General features: G+C 40.3%; 1 protein-coding gene across 3 annotated transcripts; it reads right to left on the reverse strand.

Moving 5' to 3' along the window:
• Positions 1-540: 540 nt before the first annotated feature.
• On the reverse strand, positions 541-24,910 carry RASGEF1B (RasGEF domain family member 1B). 3 transcript variants are annotated; one of them, XM_075709088.1, is made up of 14 exons: positions 24,899-24,910; positions 19,185-19,367; positions 17,307-17,429; positions 16,200-16,337; positions 11,591-11,803; positions 11,418-11,492; positions 9,891-9,986; positions 9,184-9,286; positions 8,340-8,419; positions 6,937-7,032; positions 4,840-4,935; positions 3,480-3,603; positions 2,749-2,821; positions 541-565 (listed from the first exon to the last, which is right to left on the reverse strand). In XM_075709088.1, the coding sequence occupies exons 2-14, from the start codon at positions 19,359-19,361 to the stop codon at positions 541-543; spliced, it is 1,419 nt and encodes a 472-aa protein (XP_075565203.1). In that variant the 5' UTR covers positions 19,362-19,367; positions 24,899-24,910. The 3 variants fall into 3 exon arrangements, with proteins under 3 accessions (XP_075565203.1, XP_009487885.2, XP_009487900.2); XM_009489610.2 differs by lacking the exon at positions 24,899-24,910 and adding an exon at positions 15,764-15,766 and having other exon boundaries at positions 19,185-19,361; XM_009489625.2 differs by lacking the exons at positions 17,307-17,429; positions 24,899-24,910 and having other exon boundaries at positions 19,185-19,361.
• Between the last annotated feature and the right edge of the window lie 2,787 nt (positions 24,911-27,697).

Below are 27,697 nucleotides of genomic sequence, written 5' to 3' on the forward strand. Positions count from 1 at the left end.
GAAACTCTCCCCAGCAGCCAATTTGTTGTGTCCAGTCCTTTCCCTTCTTAGCAATCCCGATCAGGCAAAGTTCCTGGATATATTCAGCTTATTAGGAATGGAAGTTCTTCAATGCAGGCTTGGGTTTCACTGAAAGGAATGGTGATTTTTTTTTCCCCTCCGTAATCTACTATCAACTCTGCAGAACACTTGTAGCAGCAAGCTGCAGCAACAGGAAGGGGAAAAATATTCCATCCAGCTGTGAAATGATTCATAGGCGGTATCTGAGCTCTTCAGAGGATTCTGTCAGTGCTGTCCTCAATCAATACTTAAGCCTGAATCACAGCCAAGTGGGCTGTGATTTTATCTTATGTCAGATGTGAGAAGCTGCCTGTTTGTTCTTCAGTTAACTTGTTTCATCTTTGCTGACACAATATTGCAACTGACTGCACATTTTTCATCACCTTGAATGCCACTTGGTGTTCAGAAAAGTAAACCAACCCATGCCTCTTGGTAATCCACATACTGTACCAACGGCAGGAAGAGCAGCCATCCTGTGCACTAGACTCTGACCAGAAGTGCTGACCTGAAAGGAAGAGGGAAATGTAAATAAGTAAAGACAGTCATTAGAATGATGTAATTTTTCTCAGACAGCTTCACAGTGCCCTGGATAAGGATCCTGAGGTTCGTGTTATGACAGATTTTCAAGCTCAGAGTCTTTGTCTGTCCATCTTGCCACCCTGTGTAATGCAGAGTGTGTGTGCACTGATGTGAGTAACTGTCTGTCCTCTGCCCAAAATAACTGAGATTAATCAGATGGAATTGTTACATGTCCTTGTGATATCCCAGGAAAAAGCAACACGGCATGAGGAGAATCCTTAGGGTTGTGGTGTATGGTTGTCTCTCTGTGGTGCTGCAGAGTAGATCAGAAGAGTTGGGATGTTACATCCATGGGTACCTCTAGGTGTTAATGTACCAGCTGCCTGCAACAGTGACAGGAACATCTGGCTAATGGTCAGTTCCTTGGGATATGGGTAGTTTTAAGACTAAAGTGGAGGTATAGCTTAGGAGTGAAAACACAGACTATTCATACACCTGCTCAATTCTGTGTCTCCATCTATGCACCTGATCAGTTTTCTCTGTTGCCATGAATTCAACGTCAAAAAAAAAAAAAAAAAAAAAAAAAAAAGAAAAGAAAAGCAGATTGGCAAAGCACAAGCTAAAACACCACCATAATGGTTCATGTATCCTTCCACAACTGGTAAAATGAAAGAATTGATAAGGCTATGTTCAACCAGCAGTAGAAGAAAAGCCAAAACCAGAATTTTGCTTAAATTTCTTTTTCCTGGCCTGGACTCTATATTATCACCTGGTTTCATGAATGCACTTGCCCTGGAGTGATCTTTGTGCAAACCTCATCCCTGTCTGAAACGCTAGGTGCATAAAGGGATGCAATAGCTGCAGAAACATCTGCTTGGAAACCAGACTGCTCTGTATAGTACTTGTAAGGAAGTAGAGATTTCTTTGAAGTGTAGAAAGTATTTTTTCCTACACTGAATAAACACAAGAAATTAAGATATAAAATTACTTATTCTAATTCCCACCCCTAGGGGAGAGAAGGCTTGAGAGGGTAGAACGAGCAGAGGTTTCAGAAGTATTTTCTATGAGAGTAATGGGAAAGGACTGGGAATTATTTCTTCTAGAGCTGATTGAGGGGAAAACAGAATCCATATGTAGAGAGTTGCTACAGAGAGGATGTTGTGATGGGAAAAGAAGTGATTTGCTTGCATTGCAGCAAGGGAGGTTTAGGTCAGACACTGGAAAACACTTTAATGGGAAGGATGATCAAGCACGGGCAGACATCAAGACCGAAAGTAGTAGGATTTCTGAGAGTGGTTATGAGTTACACAAACATTTCTCAGTGTGGTTTAGTTAGCGCTGATTTAGGTATGGAGAAAATTAACTAGAAGACCCTTCTGGTTTATAAGAATCTGATAGATCTGATTATGAAGATGCAATGTTTATACATGCAAAGAAAAATACTTATTCCCAAATGACTATTTTATACATGCAATTTTTTTTTCTAGCATAAAAACAAGTCCTCATGAGTTGAGCACAACATCAGTTTAAAAATTCAGAAAAATTCTAATGTATACACTGCAAATCCCACAAACTTGGTTGAGAGAGAAACCAAGCTTAAGCTTAGATATTAGTCATTCTGTTCACTATGAACACACAAGTCATTTGGCCATTGTGTAGCCTTATGGTGCATTTTAGGACATGTGAAGATTAACATTAAACAATAGCAGAACGAAAGTAGAATACGAGTCCTATAACACATGCCTTCTAGCCTACATAGCAGTCATCGTGTTGCTGAGATCTTTCTAGCAAGTCCTGATTCTATGATCTATTCTATGATTCTATGATAAAGACTGACTGTTCTCTTTTTTCCCAGACTCCCAGATTGGAGGGGGAATTTACACCAGTGCCATACCCCATCTGTTGAAACATAGAATCATAGAATCATTTAGGTTGGAAAAGACCTTTAAGATCATCCAGTCTAACCTTTAACCTAACATTACCAAGTCCACCACTAAACCAATTAAGGGTATAGTAGCAATTTCATGTTTCCTAGCTTGGTGGCTGGATTATTTATAATGAAAGTAAAAACTAGGAATCATGTAGCATGCCATTTGGTTTCAACTGTTTGACGCTTGCTCTGTATCCCATTCTATTTATTTATTGATGTGGGTAGCCTCTGACACAAACCTTAGTGTTTTCCATCTGTCCTTTTCAATGTGATTCTCAGGACTCTCACTTTCATAGGAAGCCAAGTAAAGTGCTGCAATCAGAAGCGAATACAATATGTTAGGCCTACTGTCATTTTAAAACTCACTCTTCCTGGAAAGTCAACTGAAGTCGAATGAAGCAGGCTTTTATTATCCACCTCTCAGACTGGGGCTCCAGAATTCCATTAGGAAGTATAGCATTGCTTATAATTACATCCGGACAATACTAACAAACAGTGCATGAGAACAAAGACTACCCTGAGGGGAAAGAAAACAACTAGCAAAAACTCAAAAGCACAAGAGTGGAAGAAAACACTCAAAAGAAAAAACTGAGCCCAGGATATGGTGCTTTGTAAGCAACCAGTAAAGTCCCCATTTTCTTTCTCAAGCAGCACCCTCTAGTGTAAAGCATCCTGAAAGTCCATGTAAATACACTTCAAATGGTATTTACAGGGACCATATATCCCATCATTTTTTTTTCATTCCATTTCAGAGAAAAGGATAATGTCAATTCTCACAGACCACATGCACATAAAAAGAAAAATCTTATTTTCTCTCTCATTTGTAAGGGAGAAGCATTTTTTTACTTGCCAGACAGAGATGTCTCAGGACAAAGTCTTTCTTTACTGTGAGGAAGCAACAACTTAACATGAAGAGAGACTAAGCAGTAGCCAGTGACACCAGACCTTCAGGAAGTCCAGAGCTCCTTACCATCATCACTGAAGACTGGGACAGTGAGCAAGTACTGCAGAATCTTCCGATCCCTTTCAAAAGGACATTCCACTTGTTTCCACGTCATAAAATCACTGACTTGTTTTGCCAATTCCCAAAATTTCTGTCAGAATAGAAAACAGAAGATGTACTATATATTGAACAGTACTATTTACCCGATCATTTTTTAAAAAGAGAGAGATTGATCTTGGTTTCAAGTCCAAGGCTTGGATTCTTTCCGACTAAGCTAGAATTGAATGTAATCTGACTCAACAACTCAGCTTCTAACTTTTGCATTTGTTTCAAACTGGGATGACTTCCCACTCCTCCACCCTGGTAAAACTGTTGTTATTTATGAATATAAATAGTAGATCATGATCTGCACTCAGTTTCTTTTCAAGGAGCTGATAACACTCCTTATGCCCAACTTTTCATTTTGATGATGCTCATGCTTGTTTGCTTCACAGTGAAATATTTAGTAATTTTCACATCAAAAGTCTCTAGATGCTTAATGCTGACATTTCAAAATCCAGATGTTCCATTTTAGTCAATCTGAACTGTTCAGTTTTCTTGCTGGAAGTTTATGCCAAAAATAAACATTCTCCATGCAGTGTGTTGATGTCATTCATTGATAAACTCTTTCAATTAAAGTTTAACATGCCTCAAGTGCATGTGGATTCCTTGAGTAAAAGTACATTCCAGATCATCACATAGTCTAGGCTTAGAACCAGGCTACTTCAGGCCAGTGACTACAAGTGAGATGTACTGTAATTTTGTGCAAGTGACCCAGGCTTCTTGAAAGCTGAAAGCACCAGAAATGAAGTCATTGGGAAATCCACCCTGCCAGATAACAAGTGTGAAATCAGAAGCAGGACAACTATGGAAAGACAAGGGACTCAAAACTCCTTCACTGCTCCTCTATCACGTGTCTCTTCAGAGACAATCTGTGACTTACATGTATGAAAATACTGCACGTATATCTTGACAAAGGATGAACTCACCTTTTACAAGTGGAATTAAAAAAGCAACTCTAAAATACTAATTTGAATGATTTTGTCATTAAGTATAATAAACCTGTGAGTTTAAATGTTTAGATGAATTTGAGCACTGGGAAAAAGTTCTGACTTTTTTCTCCCCTAGACAACTGTGAATATCGAAAGGGTTTCTACAAACATTCCATCTTCAATAAAACTGCTTTTTCCTGACTACCTCCTAGCTCTTATGAGAAGTAACAGGTACACTCAAATTCCAGTCTAATTTTGCTTTCCCAGCATCCAGTGGAAGCTGAACCATGATCTGCTTCAGTTTTCTGTTAAAGGGGCTCTCCCTGTATCAAAACTCCACTCAGTGCTCTACTTACTCCAAAATTGACATGACCATTTGGAAGACGATTGGCACAACCCTCATTGAGGAAGTAAATATCTTTGATCAAGAGGCTGAAGAAAGGTATTACGATCTAAGGAAAGAACAATATTATTCTCAGTCTGGTCCTGAATCAAAACACAATGCTCTACAGAGAAAAATAAAAGTAAGTCAGGTGGTACAAAAGGTAAGCAAAACACTGAAAGACTAAGATCTGTATGATATCTCTTTCACCACACAAAAATTTTGCATTCACTACATTTTAAAATACATGGTGTTTCTCTATAAAGAAAGTCCTCCCTTGGATGGTAAGCTAATCCCTATAGTTTTATTTCCAGCTTTGTGCCAAACTGCCAAACATTATCTCGAACACTTCTTGGCATGTAGCTCCCTCAAAGTCGCAATTAAAGTACCAGTTGGCATTCCACTGCTTGTCAACTGTGGCTATGAGGCGTGTTTAGAATAACAATATGCCTAACTGTGGCTATAAGGCGTGTTTAGAACAACAATATGGCTAAGTCATTTCCTTTCTATATCATGTCCCTCTTGTTTTCACTTTCTCATTCTTCCTTGCAGATTCCAGAACATAAGAGCTCGGAGGTGCCTATTTCTTACACATAATTCCTGCAGGGTATCTCTTAGTGCAGCTCTCCCTCTTGACAGGGACTTACTAGGTAAATGAGGGGAGACGCATGCTAAAGCACATAATGGAAAATTTGGGGCTAGCAGCACAAATGGCTTTCAAACTACAATTCACTGAGCTCATGCAAGAAATTGAACCTTGGCACTGACTGACTCAAAACAAAGCACTTCCTGCCAACTGAACAAATCAAAGTTTTTTTCTTTCGAGAATGCTGGAACACATTCTTAAAGTGATTGTATTTTAATTTGCATCCTACAAAAATTTTCACAGCTGCACATCCTTGTTGCCACTGGGAATAAAACATATATCACTTATCACTGTTTCCATGGAAGACTTCACTGCACCATTTCAATATCTGTAAATTCTTTCTTTGAAATCTTAAAACTCACTTTTCTCTGAAAAGAAGTAAGCATCTTACATTTAAACTTCTGGTACTTTGAATTATATGTGAACAGATCTTTGGGACTCAGAAAAAAATCCCTGGTTTTATTGACACGTGTATAACAACAATATAGACCAGCAGACTGCACATGGATTTGCCTCATTCTGCCTGGTAGTTTACTCTATGAGCACCAAGATCAGGTTTATTACACACAGCATGAAGTCCTAATATTATAAGCAGTTGACAAGCAACTGATTCTAAGTGGGGAGCAGCTAGGAAGCTATTTGGCTCCTTTCCACAAGAACTACAACTGAGATTCTGCATTACTGTGTGACCAAATCCATTTCTCAAAAGCTAATTTATTTTAAAGAGCAAAGAAAGATGCCACCTCTATTAATGCATAGTTCACAGCCACTCTTGAATCTAGAAGGTGGATTTTAACCCACTGCATTACACAAACACCTGATTCATCTCACCATTTCCACTAAAAAACTCCAGAGTATATTTAAAGCTCATCTAAAGACTGTGCACAGGAAGGGGACTCCACAGAATCTAGACAAAAGCTCTGTCTATATTTGAGTTTTAGAATACCTTTTCTGAATAAATTTTAAAGCTTTTCCACCCTAAACAATAAACCACTCAAAATTTAGCACAAGTAGCAGCTGTAAGAACACATTACTAGCAACCACATTTCAGTCCTTAGGCTTTCCATCTGTATTGCTGGTTTGCAAGATAAAGTTCTCTGTCAAAAAAGAAATAAGCTCACACAATGTACTTATTTTATTTAAATAATCAAGGCAATCACTTAATGTTTGCAGCTTTCAGTCAGCACCAAACTGAATTGGCAGCCCTAAGATGGTCATTTTCATTGAGGCACCTGGTTTCCTCAAATATTCCACTTATTTTCTTGGTAGCTTACATTCCCTGTAAAGAGGGATTCAGTTTTGAGGCTTTTTATTCTTTTTAAAAGGCCACTAGGGGTAGAGTTGCTAAGAATCAGAATCACAAGACAGAACAACTTAGAAAGCACATTTCATTTTTGCCCACTGCCAAGTCATTTGTAAACATACCTTCTCTCTGTTGCTATGAGCTGTCAAGGACCTTTGAGCGGCTCCACGCAGAGCAGTTCGGTAATTATAAAAATTGCTAGAAGGGTCCATCTGATGCTACAAGGCATGAAAAAGTGTAAATAAAGAGCCAGTGTCATCACCACACACAATTAGTTTTCACTTGAGCAATTATTTTGAAAAGCAAGAGGTCTGCTGAACAGCACCACAAATATGGCCTTTTTGAGGACTGCAGCATCTCCTTATCTGTTCATTTGATCAGAAGAGAACCTTGTTTTAAAAAATGTTCACACAGCACAACAAGGGATCCAATACAAGTCAGGGGCAGGAAAGCAAAGACAGGCTTCATGGACCTTCTTTCTCTTTCTCTTCTTTCTTACCACAAAGAAGGTAGCGCAGCTTCAATTCCAAAGCCAAAATTGTGAAACTGAGACAACAATGGGTCTTGGCACTAAAATTCTGCTCTTCCTGGTATACAGGTTTCTCAGAGATGATTCAGTTGCAATGGCAAAGTAAGATCAGACACCTAAAGCTGTTAGCGTTCCTACCTCATTGCTCCAAGACTGACTGCTGCACCTCATTGACTAGGATGACTGCACAGCTCACAAAGTACGTCCTTAACAAGCGAAGTCCAGCCTGCATAATAAGGTTGAATGAAATAGGCCTGTAATCTTAAGAGCAACTTCCTGAGGTGTGCAGCCACCCTTGACACAAGGAAGCCTATTTTCCACCCAAAGGTAGGGGAAGGAAGTGTAAGGTGGCTATAGCCATCCAGTTTTAATCTGTTGTCATAACACAAGTCAAATCTCCCGATGACATTACTAAGCATTTCATGTTTGCATCAAGTACAAAGCATTAAGTTTTCTTTATCTTGTTAATAAATAACCTGAATTAACCAATTGCTATTTACAGCAGGAGAATTAACTTGTTGGTAAATACAACTCATACACTGCTGCACCTACATGATCTTTGACAAAAGTCTCTACTACCTGAAGGTAACTGACAATCAACTAGTTCAAGACAAATTTCTCTGAAAGGGCAAGGTAGCCACCTTATAGCTCAACTTGATTTTCAAAGGTAGAACTGCATTAGGTCAATCCACACCATCACTCTCAAATACATCTCCCTTTCAAGAGGTTACCTACATTTTTAGTATTTTTTTTTAATAATTCTTAGGAGTTGGGTTTGGGAATTTAAAAAACAAACAAACAAACAAACTTTGTTTTCCTTCTTCTAAATCAAAAGAGCAGAAGTCAGCTGAACAATTATTACGTCTTCTAGCATTTCCATTAAGAGCACAAACATACTAAATTAAACATGTCATAATGAAGCCAAACGCTCCTGTTAGAGCGGTTAAAAGTAAAATGCTATTAACAGCTCTGTGTCCAAATATTGGCCAAACTTACCTCAAGAATATAAAATTTGGCTGTCTTCGCTTTTGCCCAAGTTTTCTTTAACCGAGACACAGGACTCATGTTCATGCCAGCTTGATAAAAGAGAGAGAAATTGTTGGCGTATCTTTAAAAAAAAAAAAAAAAAATCTTTCAAGTAGCTAAGGCTAGTAAGTATTTCAAAGCAAAGGAGCTATTAACAGTAACAAATACTCTCAACAGAGCTCCTTAGAAATCAGACTCATCATTTTCCTGAAATGCCAATGTTAAAAACAACTTGGGAAACAAAATCAACATCTCTTACAGAAAGAAAGCTCTGAAAAAATGCTATGACATTATTTAATGTGGTTTTGAGAAAACATGAATATATGGTAGAAAAGCGCAAATGAGTTTTCTCAACACTGTCTTTTACATATTTCTTTGAAAACTACACATATCTATGAAGTTTTCACATTTCAAATTAAAAAAAAAATATTCCCAATATTTTTCCATCAGATATAAAAAGGTGTGGAATTTTTAAACCACTAGGATATTCATGGTGCAATAGAACCAGTGGAAGACATCAATCCTCCATATTACAGGAAGGGTTTCTATTCCAATTTAAGACTAAAGTTGGTTTCAAAAAGTAGGGATTTAGATCTCTGAACAGTTAGTTGCAATGAAAACTTTGTGTTTCTGTAATTTACACTACAGCAGTAAATAATTTCTTACACACATAACAGTGCAATAACATTGTATTCTCCACCACTTCCCCTCCCAACTTCACACTGCTGAGTGCTAAGCAGCAGACTTGTATAAAGCACCACGCTTTCTTTATCTGGATTCAAACAGGGACAAAACCTCTCAGACACATACTTACAAATAATAGCCATTAAAGAGTTAAAGTTGCCAATGTTAAAACATTCCCGTGCCACATCAATGAAATAGTCTATCACTCTTGCTCTGTGCTTCTTCTTCACAGGCTGCAAGAGATACCATCAGAGTGTTATGCTCAACAGGAAACAGAGCACTCTGACCCATCCCCAAAAGAAACACACCCGTTTGAAAGTCTTTTCCACATGTACCACAACTTCATACTATGCTTTACATGTACAGGAAGCCACACTATTGTGTTCAAATGCCCTCAGGACAGCAAAGACAACCCATCTACCCGGCAGGTAGAGAGCAAGCACAACAGGTAAAGAGGCTCTGCCAAGAAGAAGGGTACGAAGAACAGTAGAGCAGAGAAGGGGCTCAGCACAGAGGACAGAAAAGATGTCCCCATTCACAAAGGGAATTCACAGGAGAAGGGCAGGCCAGATGCAATTCTGTGCCAAGAAGGGCTAATCCAGCATAACATCACCACTGTGCCACATGAACAAGGCTGAGGCATGAGTATGATGCTGAAAACAAGGAATTTATTTCCTCTTCAGCCCTGCACTGACTTCATCCACACGTGAAAAAACACAGAGCTGAGAGGATGAAAAGTCAAAGGCCCCACTGAAGGGGCACCAGACCTGAAAAGGCTTCACAGTTTTAGACAACTAGACCAAACAAAAACTTTTAGCAGAAAAAGTCCTTGCTCACCATACAGATTTCTGTTGCAACCAAATAACTGAGCCTGTTAAACCATTCCACATAGGCTTCCAGATTCCGGGTCTTCTTTCGATCTCCATAGCAGCTCTGCAGACAGAAGAAAAGAAGCAACTTTTAGTGTAATCTTCATCTTTTCCCCAAGAGAGACCTTTTGGCTTTCTGCCTTGCCATTCCCAAGCACTGTCAAGTAACCAGGAATAACTCAATTACCCAAAGTGACAAAAAGCTTAGAGGGAAAGCAGCAGTGATAGTATTTGAGCATGCATAACTTCTTCTTGAGCTGTTGGCTCAGTAAAGCACTCAAGCAGGCATGTGGAATCCATCACCTGCTCTAAGCCCTATTACTGGGATGCTTTAAGGACTTAGGATAGACTTAGGCAAACAATCAAATTTAAATACCTGCTTAAAGCTTCCATGAATATTAGCACTGCTTCAGTCCTCACTCCTGTTCCATTGATATAATAGAGACAACATTATGCCCTCTGCAAGTGCAGAAGGAAAACAGAGGCCAGCCCACTCCACCAGCACATTATGCTCAGTTGTTGACATGAAATTAACATACTGCATCCTAACTTTGGGATATCAGGTCTACTGTTTTGACTGGATTCTCCCTTTCCTAACCAGTGCTATTTGTTCTGTAGTGTCTTGGAACGATTCCCACACTACACCTCAGGACTGTCTAAAACGGGGTAAATAGCAGTTTTAGTGATCTCTACCTACAAATTCATTTGCAGAGACTTTCTGACTGAACATCAAATTGTAAACTTGAGTCATTCTATTCTGTCAGTTTTAGGAGGGACAGTAATTCAAGTTTTAACTGCCCGACTTTGGCATAGTTTATTTGCAGAGCATAAGTCATCTTGAAAGCAGCACTTGGTTAGAGCATGGTGCTAATAATGCCAAGGTCACAGGTTCTAATCCCTGCTCACTGCAGGGGGGTTGGGCTCGATGATCTCTCAAGGTCCCTTCCAACCCAAAGCATTCTATGATTCTAAGATGAAAACTCTAGCCCGGTTAGCTAAAAACACTGCATCTTTGCCCTTCATCTCACCTGAATCTAGAGCTCACTGCCCTCTTTTTGTGATGTGTGCTTTACCTGCAAATTGCCCCCCTTACCAGTTTGCTGCAAAGAGTTCAGTTTACTAAGAGGAAGAATAGATGTTGAAAATGAGTAACGCAAAAGCCAAAGTTAAACTCAGCTTTTTTCCAGCTGTAGACCACATAGGTGGCCTGGAGAAAACATTCACAGGATTAAGGTCTCCCTTAGCTTAAATCAGAAAAAACAGCAAACGTGTTAAGTCAATTTGTTGGTTGAGTTCTGGAGTTCCAGGAGTTGTCCTCCAGAAAGAAAAAGCATCTACAAAATTTTTTAAGAGGCATACTAAAGCATTTTCACTTTAAAGCTCATTTCTGCTGGTCCTCATTTATTGCCAGGCCTCACTTCTAGCTCATGGGCCATCTGAGCTCCAAGATGTTAAATACCACATTTCAGAGTTGCTCCAGATCTGCTCCAATTACCGTGTCATTATCCAAAGGATCCTTTTGCACAAACGCCTGAACAAATTCTTCTGGTCCAATGTAATTGAGTCTCTCCTAAATAAAGCACACAAGCAGCCAAGTCATATCCTATGTTAACCTGCATTTCAAAAAGAGGGGAAGGAAGAAGTCATACTTGAAGTATAAGAACTCACAAGCTCTATGTGTGTCAGCTGCTGAGCTAATGCATATGGATCATTGCAGACTGCGATTATGTCCCTCTGGATGGACTGGGGCTTAGTCTTTAGAACTGTGAGATGATCTGTGGATGCGGCATTAATTTTTGCAAGCACTTCCTCATACTGGCTAACAGTGGTGAGCTTCCGAATCAGGTTCTGGAGGAGCTGCTGTACGTTCTTCCGATACATCTGTCATGGCATGAAACAATTGGGAGATGTTTTCAAGATTTGAGGAGATAGTATTAAAGTCTGCATGACACCAAAACAGATTGATACCGATACCTGTGTTTGTTGTCAACTTAAGATATGCTCTACTATGCAAGTTTCTAATATTGGCATTTCATCAGACCAAAAGGAATCCAGCTGAGGATTTAAACACTGATTGTATCACAGATTCAATAGTGACCTGATTAGCTCCAGGAACAGCAGAAAAGACATGCACAATCTACTGCATGAAAAGTACCACCAATCACTGGACAAAATACAAGAAATGAAAATACTCCATCTTCTCATGCTTAAGACCACAGAAAAAACAATATATGGTCATTCAATGATGAAAAAAGGGCCTGCTTCTCTCTGGAGTAAATCAAGACCAGTTTTACTGAAGTTGGAGTTAAAACTTGAGGTAAATCTGAGAAAAAGGAGACAATAATAAAACCATCTCTCTTTTGTTTCACCTTGCATGCCTTTCCATGTGGTAGTTTAAGTTAACAGGAGTGACTAATTTAAGTGGGAGCAGGACTCAACTCTTAAATAGATAGATCTGTGTGACTGACCCCAAGGTGGTTACTCTTCCAAATTCCAGATACCAACCTAAAGCCATTAAAACAAAACCTAAGTGGTGCAATAAGGAGCATCCAAAACCTATTGGCAGCACAGTATAGTGTGATCAGTCTGAGGCAGGAATGTTTCCTGTATTCTAATGAATTCATCATTCCCTCCAAAGCTGCCATTTATACGGATTCCCAAATTTACTCAAATGCGACAGCAGTATCTTGGGTCAGATTCATTCTTGAAGTCAGTTGTGTTCAACCAAGGCTGAATTTGTTCTGTTACTTGGTAAAAAATTGCTTCTCCTCAGATGTAATTTGATTTTCTACAGAAATACAAACAGCATAATTTTTCACCAGGGTGGGTGGGAAGAGAACAGGGGGATCTCCAGCTTTTAAAGAAAAGGATCTACATTTTCCTCAGGAGGTCACAGAAGTATTACTTCAAGTGCTGTGCTTCCATAAACAGGTGTTAGGTGACACACGCACAGACTTGCTTCACTGACCCACTCCCTTCCAAATTCTTTGAAATTTCATGTTAGCAAAATTTATGATGCATTTTCTTGCCCAGTTGGTAATCAACTGAGAATGAAAAAACTCAGGATGAATTCTGGCTACTGATGGAAATCACATAATAATTGGTGGGTTAAGCTTCAAAGCAAAAAAAAAAAGCCCTTGCCCGAATTTGTGGTTCATGTCAATCCAGAACTGACAACAGAATCAGGGAGAAAATGGGTGAAGATACAAAGCTGAACCACCTAATTCTGGTCAATCTGCTTCTGTAGCTGGAAAACCCCAGAGAAAAGGCAAACTGGCAGAGATACCCTCCAAACCAGAATAAGAAATCAGGGTAATTAGCCTACATCTGATCTAACAGCAGTTCAACATAACAAACATGCCTGTGTCCCGTGATGAGGTAAAACCCTCTCAGCACAAAGGCAGAAGGAAATATCAGTTTCCTCTCACACCTCATAGATGTACCCAAGCCCACAAAACTAACATCCCTCTGCTTTTTTGAGCTTCTGTCTCCTCTTGAGCAAAGAGGCAGTGATCTTGAGGCATTCTGTGCAAGGGTAAGTGCATACTGCACTTTGCACCCATAACAGGTACTTGCTGCTGGACCATTACTTAATCTCATGGATTTTTTTAATATCATACATTTATAGATACAGATTTAACAACACACCAATGAACTCACAGAATATGTCTTTTATCAATTAGATGTTAATTTGATGGTAGTATGGCTACCAGTCAGCCTAAACATATGGTCTTCCTCTGGAAAGGGTAAACCTAATTCACTTATTTGTCCCACTGTCTCATTTTTTATTCTATATTCACACTGACAACGCTGATATTTATTTATATTTAAAAACCTCTGAGGATTGGACAGCATGTGAGAAAGTGATGGGACACCTCACCTCAAGGTCACCCCTTTGCATCTGTCCTGTATGGATAGCGACTGGAAGTACCATTACTATCTGTTAGATATGGAATATCATATGTTAAATGATTATCCACAGTCAATCTCACTATATGATATCATAGTGGGGAAAAAAAAAAAAAAGGAGAGGTCAGTGCAATGTTTGGCTGCACATGAAAAGACATCAGGATACGGGACATGGCTTTGGTGTGACTGCATACACTCATGAAGTGTTTCACAGAAAAAGCCACTGATAAATGTTTATATGGAACTAATCAGGAAATGGGAGGCAATGGCTGATTGGAAAGGTTTCAAAAGATATACCTTGAAACAAAGGTCAGTTAAGTGGTAAAAGAGACCAGAAAAATCTAGAAATGTCTCATGACCTCTCAGGACACAGAGAGGGAAGAAGTGGAAGGAATGGAATTAAATTTAGAGAGAACGGGAGGAGGGGGAGGAAATAAAGCCACCAAGGTTTTTCCAAAGACCTTTTTTTGATGGAGCAACATGTTAGCATGGTGAATGGTTTTAGCTGGACTCTTATTGATAGCTCTTAACAGTACTGGAGCACAATTATTCAGGATGTGGAATAAGAAGCTACAAGTAGAAGAGCTGTAGTGAACAGGAATAGAAAACACTGCTGCTTTTGTATCCTTGAAGGTAATGACTTACACAGCAATCTGTAGAAAAGCAAGGTCAAGAATGTTGCCATTTACTTTTCCAAGCATTTCACAATAACCAAGTCAATTTATTGCAGAGCTTGCTTTCCCTTTGTCTTTCTAAAGGAAACCTCAAAGTCAAAAACCCCTCAAAGCTAGAGCTAGAAAAGATCTATAGCTTGCTGCCAGAGTAAGATTGCTCCCTAGTGCTCATTTTCTAGTAGTTCGTACGTCTACCTTTCCCCTCAATAGATAATTTCACTGTTTAAACTGTCTGTATTGGCAGAAACTTCACTGTAGACAACCCTTCCCTGTTGCCATTTCACTCTTGCATCCACCAATTCAACTTCCCCCAGGCTAAACAGCTCACTCTCTTTTTGTGCCAGTCGGTATGAGTCCTCAATATTATTACTTTTCCTTGAACTGAACTGCAGTTCCTTATCTTCCTATTAAGAGTACCCAGAAACAAAGAAACTGTGCAGGAGCACCATACACGTAAAGGTGCCTCCTGGCACCCCCATAGTGAAGGCAAACCTATTGCCTCTCCACAGTCCAAAGCCCCCTGTAGATATCTTGCAGCAACTCTAAGCTTGCCCATCAGATTTGGTATCTTCTTCATTTGTATTCCATACTGCATCTCACTCTCTTGTCCCATCTTCTTTTGTCCCTCCCCACTTTCACAACATCAAAATGTATTTCAGCTTCCAAATTCAGTTTAGCTTTGTTCTCTTCCATCTTTGTTTACAGCTTCTCAAGATCTTTCCAGGCCTTTGGCAGCACTGCAACTCCTCCCAGTAAAGCTTACCTACATACTTGGTAACATGTTGTTTGCTGCCTCATTCATACCATTATTCAAAAGCTTACATAAGGAACACCAGCCCCTGAGGAATGCTAGAAACACGATGACATGTGGCAATTGCTCTTTGCATTTATAGTTCTTCCAAATGCCACTCCGCTGTCTTTTGTAATCTTAGTATTATTATGCCAGCTACACATGATCTGCTTATTGAAACCTTGTTAATTGACTTTCCACTAAGTGAATATAAGCCTTGGCTTTTGGCTGAGTTTATTTCAGTACTTACAAGACAAGCATCAGTTAAGCACCAAAATATTTCATAATACTTCCATGAAACTTCACTTCCATCTGAGAACTGGGACTTAGAAAAAGGTCAAATGATTTCCTCATGTGCTCCATCCAGAGGAATGAATATGACAGACTTCCTTTGAGTCCATATCTGATGCTTTAAGTTCAAGACAATTCTTCCTGGTCCATTTTTCTTTCAGAAACTTTTTCTCAAACCTGCTATAACTCTTCCATTGACCTATGGGTCACAGTCCTGATTCTAACACACCTTACTCACACAAATTGAAGAAATTATCAACATTGGTAGGGATTTCTCAGATATGCAAGGCTTCCCAGTATCTTATCTGGCTTCTTCCAAGCAGAATCACTAAAATGAAAATTACTAGCACCAGACAAGTTCTGTCTGTCTGCACAATGTGCAGTTATATGATGGCTTTAGGGATGGAGTGAACCTTGTCTGTGATTTGAAAAGAATCTGCTTATGCTGTATGGTTTCTTCCTAGACCTAGGTACTGGACAGAACTTTTTGCCTATCAGCACCTTCATAATAAGTTAGCGTAGCCACACAGAGCCATACCATGTTATTAAGAACAACAAACCTGCATTAAATGAATGCCTTTTTATCCAATAACTTTGTGCACAGACAACTTACCTCATCACCTCTGGCTATTCTTTGTGCCAACTCCTTTAAGTTCTTCATCATTCTTTCATCTCGGAAATCATAAGGAAAAGTCTCTGTCCATTCAGTCAACAGCTGTAAGATTTTGGGTGCAATTTTTCGTGTCTGGTTCTATTTGAAAACAGTAAGGAGGAATGCTACATGTAAGAGCAATACAGCATGTATCTAACCCAAAGGAAATATAATTCCCTTCTGTAGGATACTGTGGAGCATAAGGGTATGAAGGTCAGTTAAGTTTTTAAGCTTAATTTAATTCAGCATTGGATTACAGGCCAGAGCCAATATACATTGAAGCCAATGAAGAGGCTCTTGTTGGCTTAACTGACCTGGAAATTAGGCCCCAGGTAGGTGGAAATAATTCCCCTCGTTATCAGGAGTGTCTCAGTGCAAGACATTTATTAGTGTTTCCCTAACTTATGGCTAACTATCAACAATGAAAGTGATAAGCTCCAGTTCTGCCAAGACTTATGCATGCACTATACTTTATAGAGTGAGAAAGCAGTGGAATTATTCAAGTATCTAATTTAATTAGTGTCATTTTCTACTGGGGTGGAGGTTCTAGCCAAATATCCATATTCTGCCCCCTTTCAACTCTAGACATGACACACAAAACCCCATGCATTCCCATTCAAAGGGGCCAGCAATCTAAGACACTCTGCAAAGACCACAGCAAGATGGTAGCTTAAGCACGTGAGACAGGTGAGTGTAATTCCCATCCATGTGCTTAATTCATCGTTACGTATTTCCAAAATTTTGGCATTACATGTCAAGATGTTTGGACCCCTGAAACAAAAGCAACCACTGCAGGGCCAGTGCAGGATACATCATTAACAGCCAGCACTTTTGTTTCTGGCCCACGTATTGGTAAAACAAACAGTGCAGCCACGGAGGACAGGCTGAGCAGTGTGGAAATTTCCCATAAATGTCAGTGAATAAAGGGTCAAATTCTAGTTGCTTGTTTGAGGTTTTCAATCTGTTTAATCCTGTTGAGGACTCTCTTGAGTAGGAACATTTTGCTGTGGGCAGGGTAGAGACATTTGACTGGAACTAAGAGGAGTCAGTGAGAGTGAGGGATCTTACCTTGCCCAGGCCAGGCTCACTTAGTCTCTGCTGCTCAATGCACAGATGGCAGACTTTGGCCATGAGCTCATACGGATGCATGAACAGGCGTGAACTGAGAAGGAAGGTGAAGATGTATGTCCTCTGCAAAAAAGAGGAAGACAGAGAAAGGAATAAATTACTGTCAGTTTTGTATTTTCTCAGAACATGTTCCTGACAAATTGGTCCCTAATACTTTACTATCTGCAGAAGAAAACTCTGCGTCTGGCTGTGCCAAGAGCTATTACTACAGCAGTAAGCATTTAATTTAACACTTGTCGTTGCTCCAGAATCAGCATTATAAATTAATTCTTGAGCAAGTTATGCAAGATTTAACCAAAACAAGGCAGAGCAGGGCTGGTTTAGTTTTCCTATTGCACACAGCCTTACAAGCTTAGTACCTGAAATTACCCAGAATAAAATTTCAGCTCAACTTCTCTTGAGCTACAGTAAACCTTTGCGCGAACCATTACCAGATTACATAACCCTTTCTAGCCCGACAATGGAATAAACTTAATGCTGCAAGTGCAAGCTACTTAGAATACCAATAGAGAAATCCTGTCTGCTTCTACATTGCTAGTGAAAGTAGTCTTCAGAAAAAGAAAAAAATATGCCAGTTGACCAGATTGTTAAGCTGACTCAATGTTGCCACATACACCATCTTTACTATGCTGTGTTTGCCTGTCTGAGCTCAGTAAACCACACACTACGACCTTGTGCTTCCTTTCAGAATCCCCAAATACCGTTTATTTCTTACAGTATTGCTTGTCTCCTCAGTGAATGTGGAGGGAACTACATAGCTTAATTTTACAGAATAAAAATTAGTAACTCATTCTGAGGTTACAAGAAGAGGCTCCTTATTTTGCTTTAATTTTCCATATATCATGATTTGAACTCACTAGGAGATGGATATTCAAAATATCCACTCCACTCCCCACATTAGCAGTAGTTAAGTATCTATGGCACCCACAGGAAAGGTTTTACAGTGTTCCGGTTCTAGGGACTTGGAATAAATCATCGTGTTTGACCAGCTGGTGTCTAAATTGTTACGTGTTTAAATTTTACATTAAACATTAATGGATAACCACTAGCTTAAGCACAGTCCTGTGCTGCTGTTAACTCTGACCCAAGTTAAAAAAGATCCTGTCTTGGAAACATGAATAGATCTATGACAATAACAGAAGCTGAATGTAAGTGGAGTCATATCTTCAGCAGGCGCCTTTCAAGAAGCAGAGATGCAGCTTTATCATCGCTCAGTCATCCCCAACTGCCCCCCCCCAACCTTTTGATATCATTTTTCTTTTCTAAGAATTATATAAAAAGTCTTAATGCACAGATGCATCTGGACAGGCCAAAAATGACAAATGTCCTGTTCTCATGTCCAGCCTCTGCTGATTCCAAACAGTGTGTGCTAGTTCAACAGCTCAGTTGCTAATTGCAAGATACGTGTGGACCTCAGATGAGCAATGGGAAATATGCATTAAAAACTGTTTGTTTTTACACTAAATACATTCATCCTGCCACACAGGTGGTCATGTCTTTCTCCTCAGCTTGCCTGACAGATTTTTAAGGGTCAATAGCACATACAATCTTCAAATAGTAAGCCAAACTAGGTACTTTATAAATGAGTCCCCAGGGTTGCACACCTCACAACAGGAGTAATAAAGAATTAGAATTCCTAGGTTATATGAGCTGCACTTACACGAAGCACATGCTTATCCTATCATTGCTGATCAGTCACTTGAACCCCTTCCTTAGCAATTTGATACGACACATTCTGCTTTTGCTGCACATGTGAAAGTTCCCCTTTATGAGATGCATCAGGCCTAGCCATATAGGTAGCTGGGTGTATAGACTTACGTCAGGATAGTAATCTACATTGGGTACCAAGTGCTGGATCAGAGCTTCCAGAGACCCTGACAGGAGGTTGTTGTCATGGTAATAGAGCCCTCCACAGTGGTCCTCTTTTGACTGATACAGGTTCCTGTTGTAGCCGCTGCTGTCAAACATAGCTGCAAAGGGAGGCGTCTGTGGCATCTTTTCCTGAGGAGACACACAAAACAGATATGGGATAATTACCAGAAGGTGCAACGTAAGAGGCTTTCTATACTCCAGAGACACTACTGCACTAGGAAGAAAACCCAGTGTCACATCCTGGGTTGCTTGCACACAGCAGTAAAGATTATACTGTCTTCCAGCCTGTTCAGATTTGTCAGGAAAGGGCCAGTGCAGGCTCTCATCACTGCCTGTCTATTGTAATTGTCAGGCACTTCTTTTATATCTTGCTGTTTCTTCATTAAATGACAAATAAGAGGTCAAGGTTAAGAGTTAGAAGGAGCATACAAGAATCCTGACAGGTTTTGGGAACTCAAACTTTCCGTAAAGCTTTTGGGGATGTGGCATAATGTTCATCGACAACTTCAGGCAAATCCTGACAGTAGCTACTTAAGAGCAGCACTCTGATGGAGAAGCATGTTCAGGCTGTCATGGGCTGTCATAGCCCCAGCCAGTGCAGAGGGAGAGAGACTGAAGTGAAGCCCTGAAGAGGTTATGTGGTTATGTGTGAGTACAGTCTCCTTATGTGACACGACAGCCATGTAGCTGCAATCAAAAGCTCCAATTTCCCAACTCCACCCTGGTAAATCAGTGCTGGGTTTTTTCCAATCACACTGTGACAGGTGCTTCAGCCCATCTGTCTCCACCTACTCTCTGAGTGGCTCCACAGAAATTTGGAAAAATATGCCTATGTATAGTTGCTTACCAACGTTGTCCAAGTTCACCTATGATATCAAAGACGCGAGCAGAGTCAGAGATCTGTTAAACCCTCTATCCAAATTCTGTGACAATGTGAAAAATCCAGCCCTGTGTTTTCCAGCTTCAGATTTTCTTAATATTTAAGGAAAAATAAAGCAATTATTCATCAGTCTGCATCTTAGTGCCTGTGGAATAAGAATGTCTTACCAAGGAAAAGATCAGCCAGTGGTACAGGCTGTTCAGTCATCCAGAGTAGTGGGTGGGCAGCGAGGGTCTATGACCACCTATCTTTTGCTGATGCAGCGTGTGAAAAGGCTAAAAGATGAAATCTCTCCGATTACTTGAGGCTTGAGTTATACACTCCTTCCCTCTCTTCCCCCCTCCCCTGCCTTCTGGGAGTAGCAGTTCTTGCCAGTTTAAGGAACCTGGGTTTTATAGCCTTGACTGCAAGCTAAGTTTGTGCCCAATTTTAGCCACAAATATGTGCTGGTTTTAACCCTACTACAGCAGTTACTGGGCTGTGAGTGCTAATGGGCCACCTGCATGCTGGGAGCGGACAAATCAAATGCAAAAAAGTATTGCACACTGCTTCCCATCCTCCTCAGAACTGGGAGGCAAGGGAGATCAAACTGAGAGGATATCCACAGGCTGTTTTGCTTGTGTGTTGACAGACCATGTGGGTGTGCCTGACAAAAGCATTAAAGGCTCTGAGCCATCACTGTAAGTGCAGATGCTGTTGCTTTTCTCTCCATTGTATGAAATCCTATTTGGGAAAAGGCTCTTTAAAGCCAGAGACCTCAGTGAACACCAGTCTGTGAAGGCACCCCATTTTGAGAACAACTAGCAATGTGACAGCCTGGAGATAAATAGTGTGCTGCCATCTGTGTGCTCTGCAACTCACAACAAAGCACTTTTCAGAGTGAGCTCAGTGGAGATGAGAAGCTATTAAGTTATTAGCTAGATTCCTGGGGACCTGAAGCACCACACAGAGAGCCACAGACTTGCTTCTGCTGGCAGCATGTCTGGAAAATGGAGGCATTCAAATGAGCACAAGACTGAGGGATTCAGTATGTAAAGAGTAAGAGAAAGCCAAAAACATTTTGCAAAGACAGAGAGGGACAGTGAAGACAGCCTCCTGGCCTACGTGACCTGTGCTACTCCCATCTTGTGAGATGCCAAAAGATACTGCATCAAAATGGGAAAGAGTGAGGAGTCTCCATGTCTGAAAAGTGACATAAGTCACTCTGTGCAGCTGTCCAACCAGTGACTCAATTCCATCCAGCCCAATGAATTGGGAGAAGAGAAGAATAAAGTAAATACACGTGCTGCAGCACAAGAGCACAAGGTGCAGGACTGAATGAAACAAGGTTCCTATACAAGAGAGTTCAAATCATTGGGCAGGTGAAGTGCAACCCAACCACAGCCATGCTCTGCAACGATAAAGCATTCTGATATGTAAAGACTCTTGGTCTTTCAGGCTCTTTGCAAGGCTAGCAAAATTTAAGAAACAAAATATTACTAAGGGGCTGACAGGAACCTTCTGCAGCATTTCCTAGGTTTTCATTCTATGTAAAGCTCACCATGTTTTAATCGTAAACCACAGACTTGAACAAATCCAAAATATTCTGCAGCCCACTGGTGCTGAAGGACATCCTGTTTGCACCAAAATTCAGAATTCTTTTCGGCTACTGTAGCAAAGTTTATTCAGCCAGAAGGCAAGTGGAGGGCAACAGTGTGTAAACATTGCCACCCACCAAACCTTTGCAGCCCTGTGGCTCCAAGGTAATACTCCACAGTGAAAGTGAGAAAGGCTAGCGTGCATCTGCAAAACAACTTGACATCAATATTTGCACTGTAAAAAACCGAGAAGAGTAGTTGTTTCAGTCCAGATCTAGTGTTAACCAAAACAGCCCAATTCAGGGTGAGACTGCAGAGGTTTTAGCCAGCCTAGCCAGAAATTAGTTGTGATTTTATATAACCCTCACCACACAAAGCAGATTCAGGCAGTATCTCATTTCATTGGTGATACAATGTTTGAGGAAAAACCTCTACTTCCACCATACCACTAACTTCTAGCATAGGAAGAACTGAAACAGCTGTGAATCACAGAAGGGTTTTTCTCCAATATATTTTACACATGCACACTGTATATTACTGCCCACTAAAATTCAAGGCTTTTTAGACGGTTAGCAGGCAGTGCTTAAATTCTAATAACTAACTCCCAAAGGGAATGAGACCTTTTTGAAGTTTCAGTCCCCTAACTCTCAGCACAAAATTACTTCCAGGCCAAAACTAAATTTGAGACACACAGAGCCTCCTAGTGCCTCATCAAGAGGAAAGAAAAAAGTCATCAGGTCATTAACAGGTATACTGATTCATAACAATAAAATAAATTTCCCAAAAGTCTGGCCCCGAAAGGTACATACTCGCTCACTTGTTTGCTGTCTATTTCTGGAAGCTACTTCATAGAGATAGTTCAGTTCTGCTTCAGTGAGACATCAAGTTGTACTACCTAAGAGATGTTCTGTATGCTCCACATTCAGACACTGAGGATTTCACTTGTAAGTGAACAAGACACAGGACACGTTCTCCATGTGATGAAAAGGGATGATATCAAAGTGTGACAGAGATAAATATAGCATAGCCAACAGGATGATTCATACAACATGTGCTTTTCCAGCAGGACTCCTTTATTACCTTGACCTTGACTCTTCTGCTGTATTTTATATGGAGGTGGAGACACAAAGCATCATGCTTAATTCTAATTAGCTCAGGAGCTAAATACATAACATGAAACCCTGCCTTCAGAATAACTTGAGTGGAACTGAAATTTGGTCACAGAGCAGAATCTGGTCCACAAAGCCTTGGCATATAGAACAAAGGTATCTTGGGACCTAAAATTGTTGATAAACCACAGCAATACAATGTCTAACAATCAGGAATTAGAAAAAAGACAGGAAATATGATTCTAGTGAAAAACATCCTGAGAGTTAAAACTAGAACTTTTTAACTGGGCTTTGGAAACATTTGGCTACGAATAACATGGAAAACATTTCTCTCTCCTCTCTTTTTTATTTTCTTCTTTTTTTTTTTTTTAAAAAAAAAAAAGAGAAGGAAAAGAGTGCTTTTTTTTTTTTTTTGGTTAAAGATCTGACTTGAAGGAAAGAGCAATAAAATAATTTCCTGGCTCCACCAGTGGTGTTCTCCTGTGACAGAGAGAAGTCAATAACCCTCTGCATTGTGGAAAGAGGAATAAAACGTTTTTTCTGGATTTAGTATCATTATGGAGAATGTGAGACCTTGGGCATTAAGGTCCAAATTCTGACTTTGAGTAGCCTCTGACAAGAAAGAAGTCTCAACCTTCCCAGTAACAGTAGTGTAAATAGGAAGCCAGAGCCAAAGACTATGTGCTCAAAATCCCACTATTTCCTGCAGGAGTTGAGTTCCAGTTTGGCCAAACTAAGGGAATCAGACATAGCTTCCAGGCTGCCAAGTGTTTGTCCAAACATCTATGTTCAGCAACAGAGAGAAAAAAAAAAAAAAAAAAAAAAAAAAAAAAAATCTGTTTTCTACTAGCAACAGTGGAAAGTTGCATTGGTTTGTTTTCTTTCCATTTACAATAAAGAGCTCAGTCTGCGTGGCAGGTGTATAAAACAAAACCAACAATATGGACAGCTCATATCCTTTATAGAAGCACCCACTGAGGGGTTCAGTAGTAGCCACCAAAGGTGCCTTTAAAGCCACTGCCAAACATTTTCAGTTCCTCTGTTATATACAGGTATCTCCCATACTACATCCCTCAACCAGAAGAATGGTGACAGAATTTGTTATGAGTCCCAAGGCACACCTCCTCATAGAAGATGCAAGCCTCAGGTGTGCAATTACATCCCCTCAGAGATGCTTCACCATACAGTCAGAAACCCCAAACCACATTTACCAGGTGATTACCATCCCCCATTGTTCTTAAGGACTCCATTATAAAATTGAGGTATGGCAAAACAAAAGACTGCTGGGGAAAGGACTATGAATCTTAACAGTTTGCACCAACCTGGGAAAGTCTGAGCAAGTCAGAATGAGCCTCGGCTTTAACATACAGAAAAGTAGTAAGGACTAGGTACTTGCCAGCAACATCCAGCTTTCTCTTAAAGTGTTTCTGAAAAGTGTGGAGTATTTTAGACAATGACCCAGGCTACCCAAAACAAGAGAGTCCTTTTGTTGCATGTCCATTTGACACAAAGGCCACTGGTTGCATTCCATACAGCTGGGTGTGTTTGCTTTGCTTACAAAGCATTTGGTTTTTGCACTGAAAGGTAAAGTGAATTTCTAGAACTCAAGCTATTGAGACGATAAGAAACCTGAAACCTCCCCAGATCTGCGTTTCATATGCCTTACTTGCAGAAACTAAGATCACAGAACTATCCCAGCTCAAGTCCTCTTGCTTCCATTCTTCCATCAGAATTTGCCATACAATGCTTGCAGTGTGACTTCAGCACCAACTTTGACTTACAGCTCCTTCCTAGACATACTTATTATTAATTGTATCTTGTAAGGGGCAGAGTACAGAGTGGTATTTCATACTCTCATAGGAGGTGGAAAGAGGAGTGACATGGGCTTTTTCCTGGCTGAAAGAGAGAGCAAGCTTAAGAGCAACTCAGAAGGAATCCACCACAGAATAAGAGGACTAAAAATATCCATAGGTGATACTCCTGGACAGTGACATAACAGTACAAATACATCTTGCACACAGCAGACACCAGTGAATTGCAGTCTCTGGCAGTGCAAGCAAAGACCTGAGGCAGGCATAACAAACCCAACTGAGCCTTGAGATACTTCTTAATTTTCACTAAAACAGCAGAGGATGAATAATTTTGTAAAATTCTCAAAAAATTACCCAGGCAACAATAGGCTGCAAAGGACAAAGAAAAACCCCAGTAAGCAAAGAACAGACCAGGAACTGAATTTCAATGAAAGGCATTTTCCTCCTGAATGTGCAAAGGAACTTGTTCTTGGATCTAAAAACAGATCCAGCTGATGATGCGGGAAGGTCAGATGCAGCACTGCTGACTGATCACTCACATAAAGAGAACTTTGGCACAGTAATTAAGCAGATCCTGAATCACTCAAAACTAAAGACCTTGGATACTGAACTGCAAAAGTGTGATGGATATGAATGCATTTGTGTGTATGCTTGGGAGCATTAGAAAAAGTGTGCCTTGATTTTCTCAAAATCTGCAAGGGTGGAAAAAGGGAAGGAAACAAACAAGTTCCTCTTGATGCCAATGTGCTGTAAATCCATGTTCCCTGCTTAAGCCCCAAGAACCAAGCCTCCTTCTACCTTTTCCCCATGCTCTTCTTCTGTGGGGCAGGAAGAGTGACACGAGTCTAATGATGCTGAGGGTGGCCATGCCACAGCATTGCTGCAGTGCCAGACAAGCATATGCAGGCAAACTACATCATGGCAAAAATCCCAGTTGCAGGAGAATTACCCAGGCCAAGGGAGAGGACAGGACATATGTTCCTCCCAACCAAAACACATGAAACAATTTGTCTGTATTGCAGGACATACAAAAGCAGCAGCCTTGAAACACAGAACATGAAAAGAAGACCGCACATATAACATATTAGCTTTCTCAACACACTTGTATCTTACCATGATCACAACACAGCTGAGATTTCTATCTGTAGGTTAAAACTGAGGAGGTCACAATTACTAAAAAGACACTGTATGAAGTGTGCTCCATCACCGACTGATTAAACTTTTTACTAAGTTCATTTGTAAGTTATTTTTTATTTTATGGTCAATTTCTTCATCTGGATGATGTCCTTTTAACATTTTAATTCAATTTATCGTTCAAAATAAGGCTGTTCTCCCATAAATGTAGGGGGGTTGTTAACCTTATAAATCTGTGATAATATTTTTTTTTCTTTTTTTTTTTTTTCTGGTTTCAGAGGAGAAGTTTAAAACATTAGCCATACAGGATAAGTATCTGTTGTAAGTGCCATGATGGATTAGCACAGCAGTAATTATATGTCACAAGTCACCAGAGATTCTAGAAAAGTTCAGTCCATTGCACGCTCCATAGCGACTCCTGTAAAGCTTGAGTGATTTACAGAATGAATGAAAAGGATGCACAAAGGCCTCAGACCAGCCAAAGCATGCAATGAAATACCACCCATCTTAAACAACAGACAATGCATGTAGCTACTCTTTTCTAGCAGAATTTATGAGCAGACAGCTAGACTGAAAGCAAGGAAGTTTTGTTAGACAACCAATACTGGGATCATATTAAGAAACAACTCCCCACCCTGCCCAGATCTATTTCCTTTAGAAAAACTCATAAATGGACTGTCCTCCAAGCACTTTGTTTAAAACTAAACCAATGCACAAGCTACGTATGATCTCCTCGGTCCTACATGCTACATTTCATTCAAAATCAAATACCATCAGGAAAGGCAGAGAGCCTACTAGCTGACCAGCACAAAGTGTTAAGAAATTGGCTAGAACTGCTGATGGCAAAATTGAGAGCTTCAAAATAAGAGTACAAGTATATTAAATGCAAAGAAAACACAAGCACGCTACTAAAGCCTTACTTGTTTTTTAACTTATTGAAGCGGGGTCGGGTTTTTAGAAGTACACAGCATTCCCCTAATTGCACCCAGTGAACTACAGAAGAGTTTTGCCATTTGTTCTATTGGGAACAGAGAGGTCTTAAATTTTGCAGTTATAAAAGACTAAAATCCCACCTCTATTCAGCCAGCTGCAGACTGGCTCTGTCAGGGTTCCCATCCACCAGCAAGGTGCAGAGCTCTACAGACCCAAGAAGGTTACCATCCCAGCCTTCCACGCTGCTGAGCAGACAGCTGAGTTGCTTCTCATCAATCAGCTGATGAATTGCCGCAGTTTGCGGCCAGAAGTTTTAAGGCAAGTGAACAGCAGTGATGATTTACTTCAAAACGTCACCCTGTAAACTGAGTGATTCAGCACCTGATTCACAGCTCAGCTGCCCAGGAACAGGGCGTGGGGTGGGGTGGACAGCTGGGACTTGCTATGTCATCCATGCTATTCACTAGTGAATCAGAACCCTGACACTCAGTATCATTTGCGTAGCACACTCCTGTGTGCTTCAAACTGAAGAAATAGAAAATTGATGTTGTCAACAGAGATGGGAGCAGTTTCCCCTACTCTATCATCAGAAGAGTATCACTGATGTCAATGTGGTATTAGACTCCCACTAACGCTGGAGAATATGATCCATTTTATGCAGCAGGGATGTGAACTTCTGTAATCCTAACCCACCTCAGGTGACCAAGGCCAAAAGACACACCCTCTCTATCTGCATGGTCAGTAGCTAAGTGTGGGTTGAACTAGTGATAACCAGCTTCATCAAGGACTGTTCACACAGCTGTCCACAGTCAACAGAAAAAGCATCATTTCTGTGCTTAGACCTGGCAGCTGGGAGCTTGGATCTGCTTCTGACTGTGGTACAAGCTCCTCAGGTGGCTTCAGTCAAGCCACTCAGTTTGTCATTACCACGTTCCTATGCTTGACAGTACAAAGAAGGTTTAGTGGGGGGTTATTTCCTTTCATTAAGGGCCAAAGATCTTTTTCCAAACAGGTA

This window comes from Pelecanus crispus, chromosome 4 (assembly GCF_030463565.1).
Source record: "Pelecanus crispus isolate bPelCri1 chromosome 4, bPelCri1.pri, whole genome shotgun sequence".
Taxonomy (NCBI): Eukaryota; Metazoa; Chordata; class Aves; order Pelecaniformes; family Pelecanidae; genus Pelecanus; species Pelecanus crispus.